The sequence below is a fragment of the Artemia franciscana genome, unplaced genomic scaffold (assembly GCF_032884065.1).
Source record: "Artemia franciscana unplaced genomic scaffold, ASM3288406v1 Scaffold_805, whole genome shotgun sequence".
Taxonomy (NCBI): Eukaryota; Metazoa; Arthropoda; class Branchiopoda; order Anostraca; family Artemiidae; genus Artemia; species Artemia franciscana.
This window is the reverse complement of record NW_027068063.1, coordinates 259702-274373: the sequence shown is the minus strand read 5'-3', so window position 1 is coordinate 274373 and position 14672 is coordinate 259702. Positions and strand designations below refer to the sequence as shown.

The window sequence follows — 14672 nt, the reverse complement described above, 5'->3', positions numbered from 1 at the left end:
ATTTGAAACATAATCCCTTTGAAATTGGTATTTAAAGCCCCCCCCCCCTTTTCAGAAAAGTTGAAAAATTTTAGAGGGGGGATAGCAAAAAAACTAGAAAACGCATCAAAATTTTTTATATGCACTTGTATTACTTTTTTACGAGTTAGACAAAAATTACAGGGGAGGAACTGATATTGTAATTTCAATAGGACCGATGTCCTTCAAGGTCCAGGAAACCACATATACGTGCAGTATTATACCGGATAAAATCTTACTTGATGTCACGGAGAAAATTATGAAAGATTGATGATATCAACCTTCAGAAGATCTAGGGGGCATAGATGAAACATATTTTTGGGCAAGTTTGGCAAAACGAAGTTCCTTCGGAAAGTATTAAGCGGGAATCGTCCATCCATCTCCTTGCGTGCAGCTATTTAGGGGAAAATGCTGTTTTTAAATAGACTATGAGAGAAGAAGGAGGGGGAGGAGGTAGTGTACAATACCAATTTTGCCCAAGAGCTACTTCTTACAATGATGTTTACTAATTCTCACATTTGGCTTAAAAAACAAATAAGTGGCAGCTTAAAACAATAGTACTAATAATACATTTCAAGAACTTAAATAGGATATAAAAAAAATCACAAAAAAATCGATAGATGTTAGAATAAAAAAGACTATAAAGAAGAAACAAAAAATAAGAGACTAAAAGAACACAACAATCAAACTTAACAAGTTCCTTTTTATAAACAACTGAGATCTCAAAATAGTAAAAAAAAAAAAAAAAAAAAAAAAAAAAAAAAAAAAAAAAAAAAAAAAAAAAAAAAAAAAAACAATAAGAATCTAAACAGGATACAAAAAGAAAAACAATCAGTGGAAGAGTAGGATACAGAATGAACCTAGGAGGAAATAATAAAGAAGAAAAAAGTAAATTAACACAGAATCTAACCATATAGCAAGATCCGGTTTAAGTCAAAAGTGAAAGCTCAAAATAATAACAATAATAGTAATTAAAAAAAAATCCCAACAAGAACTTAAATAGGATATAAAAACATGGACGTTAGAATAAAAAAAGATATAATGAGAAAATAATAAAGACGAAGAAAATAGAAGGAACAGAAGAACTAACCTTAATAATTTCCATTTTATGTTCCGTGACAACCGACAGGCGTTCCAATATATTTTTGAGACGTTCTTGAGCAGCGTGACTAAGCAAGGTAATGAAATCTGATGATATCTCTTCTATGCCAGGATAACGAGACACTAAACATAGTGAGTGATATTGTTATTAATTCTGACAAAATTTCGAATGTCTCGTTTCAATGATTGGACACCCCTATAAAGTGTACATTGACCAAGAATCTAATTTATGCAAGTTTCTGACATAAAATAATAAAACCACATTCAGTAAAGAATAATTAATTCACGCGTATATGCAGAATTTTTTTGGGGAAGGGGGGGGGGCAATTATGGACAACAAAATTGTATCCGGTAGTTCGAATTAGAAGAGCAAAGAAATTCTAGGAAATTTAGGACTTGATATTTTAGGCTAAAATTAGGGGTGGCAAGTGTGTTTTTTTTTCTTTCGGAGATTAGCCTTTTTTTTTCTTTCGGAGATTAGAGGTGGCAAGTGTGTTTTTTCTTTCGGAGATTAGCCTGGAGCCAAATCTTTTGAATGTGATCGACCCTGATTCCAAATAAAAACACGCATCTATGGCTCCCGTCCAACTACTTAATTTTGTTTCCTAGGGGCTCGATTTTCAAGCCAGTTTCTGTATAATCAATCCAGATCGCATTGCCATCTTCTATTCCTTTTAACATGGATCGCAGCAGTAGTAGCTTGAATTAGCTATTTCTTTTTAACACAAATCCTTTAATAACCGATTAATCAATTTGCCATTCATAATAATCGCAATTATTATAACATGGATCTTACAATGAAATTAATAGAACTAATATGTTTAAAAATCCATTCCATTCGCTTTATTTCAATATTGTCTTAATTAATTATCTCAAAATGCTTATATTTATACTAACTTTCCCCGTCTCTAACTCTCCCTTGGAAAAGGACAAATAGAAAAAAATAATATTATTTAAAAACAATAATCTTCACAACAAATAGCTTGGATAATTGTATACCAAATAATTGAAAAAAGAAAACAAGAGAAAAGTAAGATACAATTGAAGGGAGAAAGAGAGAAAAGAAAGAAGTGAAAGAAAACAGAAATGAAAATAAAAGAGAGACGTGAAAGAGACAAGAAAGAAAACAAGAAAAGAGAGAAATCTATGTGGGCTGTAGGGGCGCTGGAGTGGCAACATAATGAATTATAAATGATCCTCAAAATTATTAATAAATCGAAAATGAAAACTGATCAAATTACTCCACCCCTTTCCATAGATGAAGTATCTTGTTTTCATTACAATTACGAGCTCCAAAGGCCTGGGGATATCAGATTTACCATACTAACAATTAAGATAACAAATGCCTAAGACAAAAATGCATCCTTTCTAAGGGTTGTAAGGGTACTTTATATTGGTCTGAGGGTACTTCACGAGAGTTTCATTATGTAGAGGACGAATTGACCTTGCTGAACTCTTGAATAGGTTCATGGTGATAGTTGCAACCGTCCACCTCCACCATCGCCAAAAAAAAAAAAAAAAAAAAATACCTCAAAAGTCATTTGTACGTAGATCTTTCCATATGAGATCATTCATGCCAAAAACAATGTACAACAATCATCTTATTTAAGCTTGTATTACGGAAAAAACAAAAACGTAGAGTTTTTTGCCCAAAAAAAACACAGTTAGATACAAAAATGGGATCCCTCTCCCCTTATAGAGTAACATTAATTGATTACCGATTGGAATCAGCCATTAATATAATTAGGTTTATAAGCTATCCTTGGGCTGAATCTGCCTGAACATCAATACTATATACAATTGAAAAAAAAAAATTTAATTTCGCAGGGTGGTTTTTTATTTCGAGAAGATGGATGTGAAAGATTTATTATTAAAACATAATTACAGTAAATTTTCTTCTTACAAGGGAAATTTTAAAGGGAAATAAATTCATGTAATTTTTACTTCATAGACCAGCTTTTTAATTGGAGAACATTAAAGATTAGCCCGGACAATTCTAGTGGCTCTACTGATAAAAAAAAAACTTGTTGGAAAATATTGTAGTTTCTTTCCAAAATATCGGAAACAGCTGACAAATTTTGCTGACACATGAGCCCATAGAATTGCAAGCTTATTTAGAATTTTAATCAGGTTTCTTCATAAAAGCTTTTGAATTTATTTCGAGCTTTTCAATTTTTTGAATGCGTGAAATACATACAAAGAAACTGTGGTGAAATCGAAGTAACATTTAAGACATCACTTGAGGAAGTTCGTCCGGGTCCACCCCTGAAAAATATCGGAGTGTGAATAGAAGAGGATGCGGCTGAAAAAATCGAAGTTGCTTACCCTCTCAGGTCTGACACTGAGGAATCTGGCGCAAAAAAAAAGAAAAAAAATGGAAGCAGTTTGCTGTTCAGAAATTGATCACGAAGAACCGATAGGAATCAGCAATATCTTCGCTATTCTTCCTTGCATTATTGACTGTACCGAGGTAGCAGAAAAAACTGAGGTTTCAACTTAAGTTGGATTCCTTCACTAACGAATTACCTTAGACCTTAGATCCTCCTGAGCCATCGGTGGCGCATAGGGCGTCGACAAAGTCTCTCCATTCATCACGAAGCTGTGCGGCTGCAGTGATATCTTCCCATTGCGTAGTGAGGGACATTTTTGCCTTTTTTAGGTCCCGATCATACTGCCTCCGCAGTGTGTGTTTTGGTCGGCCTCGTCTTCGTCTTCCTTCAGGCTGCCATTGATACACTCTTGAGGGAAGTCTGTCTTCGGGCATGCGTAGAACATGACCCAAATATGTCCATCTTCGTTTCTTCAACGAATTAGACGCTGCAATAAAAGTGCTAGACATAGGACAATCAATCAGCAAATATAGAACAGGGCTTATTAGTCGATCAGAGAAATTCATTTCTCAGAAATTGTCAAGAATGGAAGGAATAGAATCTGAAGCCGAAAGTTTACAGCAAGCTGGAATCGTAAGAGTTGAGCACCATCCCGGGCCCAAGAGAAAGGAAATTCACACTCAGAAAAACTGAAGCTTATCAAAATAGGACCATTTCAGCCAAAAATCAATTTTCCAATCCCATAGTCCCAAACCCAAGTTGCGGTTTGTTAGAAACTGGTACAATAAGTACCCGTACCTTGAAAATAGTGCCGAGAAAGATTTAGCCTACAACTTTGCCTGTTCGTTGATTCCAATTGGACCTGGCTGCGAACACAGAAACAAAGATTGTTCAGTCATAAGAGGAACTAGAAACTGGCACAAAATGCAAAAGTAAGGAAACCAAGGCTGAATTCTCGCAACTCACTTCCAAACAAATGATCATAAAGGATATGTATCCACCACCCTAGGTAAACAAGGGCATTTCGTGGAAAGAATCATGACGGGGAAAATCACGATGAGCTAGCAAATGTTCTTTAGCGACACAACATCAAAATGGACCATCGAATGAAAAACCAGTTGAAGCCGAATGTCACCAGTTATCTGTCGGGTAGCAGTCAAAATAAATTAATTGTGATTGTTCAAACATAGCTAGTTCAAAATTTTTAGCAGAAGGTAATGAAGCTGACTTCTTTGGCATCTTCACAGAGGAAACCTCCTGCCAGCCTTGAAAAGTGTTTAAGTGTAGGTGTACGGTACATTGGCAGAGAGGTAGCCTCTAAAGAGCGTTTACTCGTCATTGTAGATTCTGAGTCAAAGAAAGGAGCCAATATCAAACATGAGCTCACATTTCCAAGAAGTAAGGAAGAAATATTCAATACCTCAGGTGCCTAGCCCACATAGGGAACATTATCCATCTTTTTGCAGATTTACAGAAGCATTGGAAGTATCATTAGGTTAGCCGAGTTGCTCTCTCTAGCAAAAAAGAACAGACGATGGTTACCTTTAATTTACAGAGCATTCACTTTTGCAAAAACTAGTCCAGTGACATTGGCCGAAGGAGAACGAATATTTAGTAAGATGAAAATCGCCAATGACAGACCTCAAGCTGCTTGTAGAAAAGTGAAAAGTTGAAAAGCCGCGCAGCCTTCAACTTTAGCTTGAATTTTCTTTTTCTTCATTTCGCTTTTATACAACTGAAATTTTCCCTACAACATATGACAGTTTTCCCCAACTAATAAACATTATTTTAACACCTCAAAAACGAAGTAACACATATCGGTTGCCGTCGGCACCCTCCCAAATTCATCGGCACATTTTGGACATCCCCCCCCAAAGGTAAAAGGCTAGTGATGCTCCTGTTGAAGTATTCTTCTGATCAGTTTCCTTATGAACAGCCTGTGTATATGTCTTATGCACAGCAGAGGCTCGTTCATACCCTGCTTGGTGTTTTTCAGCAACATTTAATATTGTTGATTTTTTTGTCTTTCTGGGCAGGTTAGGTTGATGTTGCCACCAAATGTGACAAGTATTGACAAACTGTCCTCTAACTTTTTGGTTTCTCTGTTGAAACGTTTAATTCTTCTTACAGATTTCAGTGACACAGACGAAAAAATACTTTCATTAATTTCCTCTTTAGTTAAGTATTTAGGTAGGCCTTTCATGGTACCTCTGGAAAATTTTTCCTGGAGTTCAACAGATACATTCAGGTCACAAATTGAGCTTATTGATATTACCTTTTTTGCTGTTAGAAAATTGTTAGAATCCACATGTATGACCATTTTTGGAACCCCACTGTATATTTAAAATGCTAACTTTTTGTGACCAGCCACCTCAGCAATGAACAAAAGAGTCTTCAGGGAATTTCTTATCATTTTCATTTAGGATCACTTTCACTACTACAGAAAAACTTTCAGTCAGGGACAAATTCTTTCCTAGAAGCTGATGACTATTTTTCACATTTTTTTTTCTCTCGAGTGTTTTGTCCCTTAGAGATTTGTGAGAAATGATTTGGGCTGGGTGAACTACCATGGTTGTAACTGTATGAAGTGAAACCTTCAGCTATCAGAGGGTTGATAGCACTCAAATCTTCATTACAATTTTCCATCTGTGGAAGAGGGAATTCTGGGTCGTTTACCTAAGTTTCTGGGAATCTGTTATTCATACTAATTGGGGACACATTAGGCAAGGGATTGAATGGGGGATAGTTGATTGGAAATGGCAGATCCTGGGTTCCAATCTTTGATGAGGGAGCAGCAATGTACACAGGCAGTCCATTTCGAAGAAAACCACAAATAACCAGGTTTGCATCACTTTAAATGTTTCTATCGGGACGTTCTGACCTCATCATTTCACTTAGCACTTTCAAATTTACTTAGAATTGGGAACTCTCCTTTTAAGTATTTGATTTGGCAATGAAATTCACATTTACTAAACATACACTTTAATAATTCCTTACTTACTCAGAAAAGAACTCAAACTTGAAGAATGAAGATATTTAATCCTACCATTTAATTTTCTTCCCTTTTCCTTATCACTCCTTGCTTAGTTATAAGGTTTGAAAGTTCGTAGGAGAAGACCTTAAATTAAAAAAAAAAATTGTCTTAATTTGGTTTTGAACCCGAATAAAAATCTTGGAAAGGGCTTGGTCAAAATTTACAGTAAGTCTTAGACTCTAAGAGAATTTAGACTTTTGAGTGTAACTTTTATCATTTTTGAAGTTAAAAAAGGTTAAAAAAAAGTGAGAGCAACCTTACAAGGCTATACCAAGCACTACAGGTAGGAAAGGATATAGAGACAGAAGCTGTTCACAGTAAATTTATCTAAAATAGACTGCATGTCTTTTCCTGAGAGAACCATCTAGCGATATAGTTTTACGAGGTAGGGAGGGGCTCCTCTTTGACCCTCTTTTTCCCTTACCTTTATGATAACAACAACAAAAAACTTACAGACTTGTTGCACTTTTCCTTGTAATGAGATCGGGGGAAAAAATGCTTCATCTTTAACTGATCGGATTTGAGTTCCAATTAATTCAGTAGGACCTAGGATTCGTTGAGATTCCTCTGCTAAATTGACTCCGCCCATTGTTGCCACGTCATTGATGTCATCATCACCACTAAAAAAAAAAACACTCTAGAGGACTGCCCGACTATTATGGCAGAACTTCAGCCAAAAACTGACAAATCATCAAAAAACACTGAATATACTGCAATAGTTGCATATTTATCGCCCATAAAATGATATTTCTGGAAGAAATTTAAAATTTCTAGGAGAGGGAGAATTTTCTGTGATCCAGGTTTAGGAGAGTTTTTTAAGCTGTTAATATGACTTAAAATACGTAAGTGTGGAACAAATAATAACAACGGATGTGTTCCGAGCTTTTAAAAATGTTAAGGGATTCTCTCTGGAAATCACTCCAAAGATGTACTAGCTGCGTCTGCCTAAAAGGTCGTAAATAAAAAGTCTGACAAAGGAGATTCATATAGCCTAAACCCTTGCTGTTGTTTCTCGGCAAATACCAGAAGTGTACAAAAAAGAAGAAGAAAAAGTTGAAGAATTTCTCAGATTGCTATCCTTGTCATTTAGAGTGATAATTGAAAACCAACGATTACGTATAATAGGGGACCTAGTCATGAATAGCCATAAAGAGCAAGTTGGGTACAAATCAAAGCACTACCAGTATATTTGTGTTCAACTTAATATTCATATCTGAACACAGGGTCAGGAGGGGTTTAGTTTCCTCTTCCCTGAAACAAGACCTAAGAACCCTTTCCCCCTAGAAAAATTGAAATGGTGGCCAAAAATGCAATTTCCCATATTTTGACCAGCCTACTCCTATGAGAAACCTCCCCTCGCACCTTTCCCTATCAATGGTTAGACCTATGCGTACATATGTTAATATCCAGAGCAGTCGGTACTTAACTACATATTTGAAATACTTGTAACACTACAGAAGAAAGCCATAAATACAGTTACACTCTATAACATTTTCTGCAAATATTTCCTGATAAAATTAAAATCAAGCAATGAACACAAATTTGCCAAAATTGACATTCGCGGTAATGAATAGCAATTGAATTGCCCAATCTGTCATTTAAACCCCTGACAATTACATTTGCCTAAGTGATAAACAAAAAAGTATATATATTTTATGCCAATAGCAAGATATTATTGAATCAGCGGCTTGCATTGAGGTTGAACGACACTGCAATATATTACGTGAATTTTATTATTTTAGGTTTTATATTTATATTATATTATCATGTAATGCATTATACAATATTATATTATATTCCTATGTCAGGTCTCTAGCGGACAAATTACTGAGATTGGGATCTTCTTTACTATAGGGCTATATGTCACTTATGTAAAAGAAAGCAGCTCTTTTTAGAAGGAAAAAAATCTGCAAGTAAAACTTCAATTAATTTTTGGTAGTAACAATTGTGCTGCTTAACTCCATTTAAACGTAAAAGTTTCACTCCATAAAGGAAAGCTTTCCTAGACGTGAACTCTTGCAACAATGTGGGGGTGAGGGGTGGGTGGTGCAAGGATCTTTTTCAATTCAAAACAAAAATTAAGATTCAAAAAAAGAATCACTCAAAATATCGGATGGAGACAATTTTTGTATATTTTTAAAATGAAATACCAAAAAAACGTGTTTCCCAAAATCAATGAAACAAATCCATCCCCCCCTCCCCAATGGTACCCGTGGTTAGGCAAAGGATTGATTCCACTTCCCTATTAAGCTTCACTACATGTTACATTTTCTCCATGTTTTCCCCACTCTGAAAATATATTAAAATTTTCAGCATTTTTAGTCGAGTTATTAGCTTTTTCGAATAGCGCCATCTCAAATTTTATAAATACGGACTGGAGCTAAATTATTTACAGATGATCTTAATGACTAATCACCAGCAAATCAGTTCGATTTGGCCTCTTAACAAATTTCCTCGCCGTTATCATAAGTTATCAAATATTTATAACTTTTTATAAACCTTCTCTATACCGTCGGGTATTCTTACCGTCTCCATACCGAAGTAAAATATTAAAATCTTTTCGGACTCACACCGTCGATGATTGCAAAACGAAAATTCCTTTTAGTTATTCCGAAATTGCAGTCAAACGAGGTAGATATAATAGAAAATCTTAGGCCGAATTATATTTAGTTTTTACAGACCACTCGGTTTTGTTTCTTTCGGGAGCTTACCTTATTCTTCAAAACAAAGATATCCGATCACATTATTTCATTTTTTTTTTTTACTATGTATGCCTCCAAAGCTTAGAAATTGCTTAGACATTGGAACCTCATGTCTGTTTATGGATTCTCCCACATCAGTTTAGAACTTAAGGAGCTTGCTGGCGAACTACCCTACGGTACCAACAAGTCTCTGCCCAACCACAGTGCCCCTTACTCATTTGGTGTTTTTTTTTTATTTCCTTGTTTAAAGTGTTTACTACGTTTTGTTTTATTACTCCACCTTTTCTTGTAGTGGTTTACGAACAAAGAACTATTATTTATTACACAAGGACTATTACTTATCAAAGAAATTTATTTTTATAACAATTGCACAATTTCTAGTGAATTTTCAGGTTTGAAACCAAACCACCCAAGAAATTTCCAAAGAAGAAGCTGGGGAGTTGTCAGAGAATCTTTACTATGAAGGGGGGGGGGTCTTAATACAGTAAGCAATTAAACAACTCTCGAAGATGTTCCAGTGCCAAGCTAGCTGCGACGAAAACAGAAAGAAAGAACAAGAGCTAAGAGCTCATATGGCACTTGTGACGAGGCAAGAAGAGCTAAGAGCCAAGAGCTCATATTGTATGAGCTCTAACAAAATTCTAAGAATCACTAGATTGATTTAAAAGGAAAATCAGAGGCTTAATGCCGGTCAGGATTTAAAGTAAGAGCTCTGAGTCACGATGTCCTTCTAAATATCAAAATTCATTAAGATCCGATCACCCACTCGTAAGTTATAAATACCTCATTTCTTCTAATTTTTCCTCTCCCTTTAGCCACCCAGATGGTCGAATCTCGGAAAACGACTTTATCAAGTCAATTTGTGTAGGTCCCTGACACGCCTACCAATTTTCATCGTCCTAGCACGTCCAGAAGCACCAAACTCGCCAAATCACTGAACGCCTCCCCCCAGCTCCCCCAAAGAGAGCGAATCCAGTACGGTTACGTCAATCACGTATCAAGGACATTTGCTTATTCTATCCACCAAGCTTCATCCCGATTCCACCACTCCAAGTTTTTTCCAAGATTTCCCCCTCCAGCCTCCCCCCAATGTCAAAAGATCTGGTCGGGATTTGAAATAAGAGCTCTGAGACATGAATTCGTTCTAAATATCAAATTTCATTAAGATCCGATCACCTAATCGTAAGATAAAAATACCCCAATTTTCACGTTTTCCAAGAATTCCGGTTTCCACCTCCAACTCCCCCAAGTGTCACAGTGTCTGATCGGAATTCAAAATTAGAGCTTTAAAGCACAAGATCCTTCTAAATATCAAGTTTCATTAGGATCTGGTCAACCTTTCATAAGTTACAAATACCTCATTTTTCCAAATTACCCCCCCCCCCCCCACAACTCCACCAAAGAGAGCGGATCCGGTCCGGTTATGTCAGTCACGTATCTTAGACAGGTTTTTATTCTTCCAATCCAGTTTCATCCTGATCTTTCCGCTTTAAGTATTTTCTAAGATTTCCTGTCCCCCCCCCCCCCCAATGACGCTGGATCCGGTTGAGATTTAAAATAAGAGATCTGAGTTACGAGATCCTTCTAAATATGAAGTCATGAAGATCTGATCACTCCTTCGTAAGTTAAAAATACGTCATTTTTTCTAATTTTTCAGAATTAAACCCTCTCCCCCAATAGAGCGGATCCGTTCCAATTATGTAAGTCACGTATCTAAGACTTCTGCTTATTTTTCCCTCCGAGTTTCATCCCGATCCCTCCAATCTAAGCGTTTTCCATGATTTTAGCCCCCCCACAAACTCCCCCCAATGTCACCAGATCCGGTCGGGATTTAAAATAAGAGCTTTGAGACATGGTATCCTTCTAAATATCAAATTTCACTGAGATCCGATCACCCGTTCGTAAGTTTAAAATACCTCATTTTTTCAAATTTTTCAAAATTAACACACACCCTCCTAACTACCCCAAAGAGAGCGGATACGTTCCGGTTATGTCAATCATGTATCTAGGACTTGCGCTTATTTTTCCCACCAAGTTTCATCCCGATCCTTCCACTCTAAGTGTTTTCCTAAGTGTTAAATCCTAAGGATTTAAAATAGCAGCTCTGAGACACGATATTCTTCCAAACATCGAATTTCATTAAGACCTGATCAACCGCTCGTAAGTTAAAAATACTAAATTTTTTATATTCTTTCCGAATTAACGGGCCCCCACTCCCCCCAGATGGTCAAATCGGGAAAACGACTATTTCTAATTTAATCTGGTCCGGTACCTGATACGCCTGCCAAATTTCATCGTCCTAGCTTACCTGGAAGTGCCTAAAGTAGCAAAACCGGGACCGACAGACAGACAGACTGACAGAATTTGCGATTGCTATATGTCACTTGGTTAATACCAAGTGACATAAAAATGCCGTATATGAAGAATATCGTGGTTGCGGTCACTTTTCTGAATAAAGCCAATATGTTTTCCTCGTTTTTCAAGCCAAGAGACGATAAGTTTCCTAAATAGGGATTTCGGACAAGGCGGTTCTAATAATGAACGCCTTGTTTTTATGTGACTCTATTTTTAGGAGTTATGGGTTGTTATATTTCTTATTATTGAACGTAATCGCCTCTTACTAGATTGCTAGCTACCGCTGCAACCGGAAAGGTAATTTTCAGCCACTCTTTAGACCGGGAAGAAGATAAAAACCATCAAAGCGATGGCTTATTCGAGTAAAAGCCAAGCCAAATAGGCACAGTGGGCATAAGCATTTTTGAGGATTGTATAAAAAATGACGTCATTTCCTTTTGTTTATAGATAATGTACGCTCAGTCAAAGTCGACCCAGCTCCAAATTGATATCTGGAGAAATCTTGGGAAGGTAAGAAGAAAGGTTGTGCGAAAGCACAGGATGGCTGGCCCCCAGTCCCCCATTACAATTCCTGGCTGAAGCTCCATGAAACGGATTTCAGCACCGCCGGCTTGGGCCTTTAGGGTCTAGTGCCGTCATACTAACTATACTTACTACTATCTAGGTTCTACAATTTAGGACAATGCGACTCAGTCAATTCCAAATAGCTTAGCCATACAAACAAACAAAAGTTTATAATTGACGAGATAAGTCATCTTTTACTTAAACACATCATCTTAAATAGATCTAAAAAGGTATATTTGTTTAGGCTGATTCGGAGAAGCTACAAAAAACACTTTGAAAAAAGCTGAAATTAGGGCCTATTAGACAGAACAGCAAACGTAAATTTAAGTAGGAGATAGAACTCGAACATAGTATCTGAATAAAGGTACCTAAGGCCAACAGAGGAACTAAGAGACGAGCTGAATTTCTTTTCTTTTGATATGATATTCTTTTGCACAAAACTACCCATGGAAACAGGACTTTCTATTCCTTTATTGGCTATTTTCAGCTGATTAGGAGCTTTCAAATTCCTGTTAGGCGTCATCCCTTTCGGCTGAAAAGAAAAGAAGATGCTATCACTAAAAATCGAATTAAAGTGACAATTAAGTTTTAAATAAATCTATCTAACACTTAGAAAGGAAAACAGAATACAAAATACATAAAACTTATTCTGCTGAGCGAATTTTCTCTCGAGTCATTGAGATTTTTTTTTTTTTTTTTTTTTTTAGGATGGCGACGAACAGATAGAGTAGATGAATGCTTTTTAATTTTGTGTCTTCGATATCCAGGTAAGTCATGAATATTTATTAAAAATTAATTTATTTCCTTTATTTTTATTCATCTATTTATTTATTTTATTTTTTTTTTGGGGGGGGAGGGTAAGGATGGTAGTGGACGGTGGCATCTTCCTTTATTGGTCATTTTCAGCTGAATAGGAGCTTTCAAACTCCTATTAGGCGTCCGCAGTAAAATAATAATAAAAAAAAAAACATGTTTACCAGACTGGAAAAACGCTTTACCATTATGTTCGAACTTACCACAAAAAACAGACAATTTCCAACTACATATTACTATGAAAATAAGACCCTTAACCTTATGTTATGAGTATCTTAATTAAGCAAGTTGGATCAGTCTGTCTTGCAATAATCTTATGACTATAAATGGTTTCTACAGGGAATCACCTACAAACAGCTCAATAGTGAACTCTGGAGATAAGTGTTCTGCACACTCAACTTCCCTTGATGACCAATATTGTGCTTACAATTGAAATAAAGATGTATTAAAACCAATAAATCTTTAAGACAAAAAAAAATTTAATTCAAAACTAATCACGAAATTCCAAATATTTCCGCTTCACATCTTTTATCATTTTTAAACAAGAAAGAACAAAGAAAACACACAAACAATATACAAAAACAAAACGAAAGACAAAAGGAGAAAGACAAAGGCAGACTTCCTGGCTAGCACCTTGTATTGTTAGGTGATTGGATTTTATTTAGATGTCAGTTTTCTTTCGTCTCTGTTTTTTTTTTTTTTTGCATTACTAGAGTCTTTACTCAGTTTTTTTTTCACTTTCGTTTAAGCTTTTTTGTTGTATATATTTCCCCGTTTGATAATGGCTTTCGGACGTTAAGCCAAATATCCGGATATCCATTATTAGTTTTGTATTTAATTTTTTTTTCCGCTGTCATAAAATTTTTTTCCCACTATTAACATATTTTGTTTCAATTGTAAATGGAAAGAAACCGTAGCAGTGGTTTAACGCCACCGCGGTTTTCCGCCACCACATGTTTTTCGTCACCTTTTAATTCAGGTAGGTCAGAATAGAAATAGACAAAAGAACAGACATAGACATAGACACAAGAGCAAACATAGACATAGACACAGATATAGACAAAAACATAGAAATAGACATAGACATAGACAAAGACTAACCTAACCTGTCTATTCTGACCCAACTAATCCTCTTGATGAAGCAAGATTTCCTGGGTGGGGGAAAACAACGGTGGCGTTAAAACTGCCACTCCAAAGAAACTGTGGTCTAAGAAATTACTTAAATATTATGCTAAATATTCAAAAGACTTTACGTGTGTGCTTTCCTTCCGTTCCATGAAGTATTTAAAATAGAATAGAATAGAATATATCCTATTCACTACAATAGCTGAAGCTAACATGCGCATGCCATGACACAAAAAAGACCAGAAACAAGGATAAAAAAAAGTAAATAGCAACACAAAAATTAAAGCAGCAAGTACAGCTCCTACGTCAATAAATTAAAATGAGTCAATAAAATAACCAATACAATATCATTATAAGTCAAGAACAATATTCACATTTAAAATAGTGACCGTTTACACAGAATATATCAGAATATTAAGTATATAAATGGTTAGTATATTCAAAACACTCACAGGCAAATAACTGAAATAAACTGCAGCAAACATTAAATGTGCTGGGTAAACTAGATGCTGGGTAAGTCATTAACTGTGAATAATTATTTTTTATTTGTCGGAGTCTAGTGACTGGTCCTTCAGTAAGGGGGGCTCTCAAGGTAGGGTAGTAAACCAGAATGAGTTAGGGAATCCAAAC

General features: G+C 35.9%; 1 protein-coding gene across 1 annotated transcript in view; it reads right to left on the bottom strand.

Moving 5' to 3' along the window:
* LOC136043669 (transcription initiation factor TFIID subunit 4-like) overlaps window positions 1-14672 on the bottom strand; it is a gene marked incomplete in the record, with an annotated part of 105488 nt that overhangs the window by 23958 nt on the left and 66858 nt on the right. The window contains 3 exon segments of the mRNA XM_065728564.1: window positions 1109-1242; window positions 6937-7103; window positions 12473-12636. Of these exon segments, the coding sequence (XP_065584636.1) occupies window positions 1109-1242; window positions 6937-7103; window positions 12473-12636 (465 nt within the window).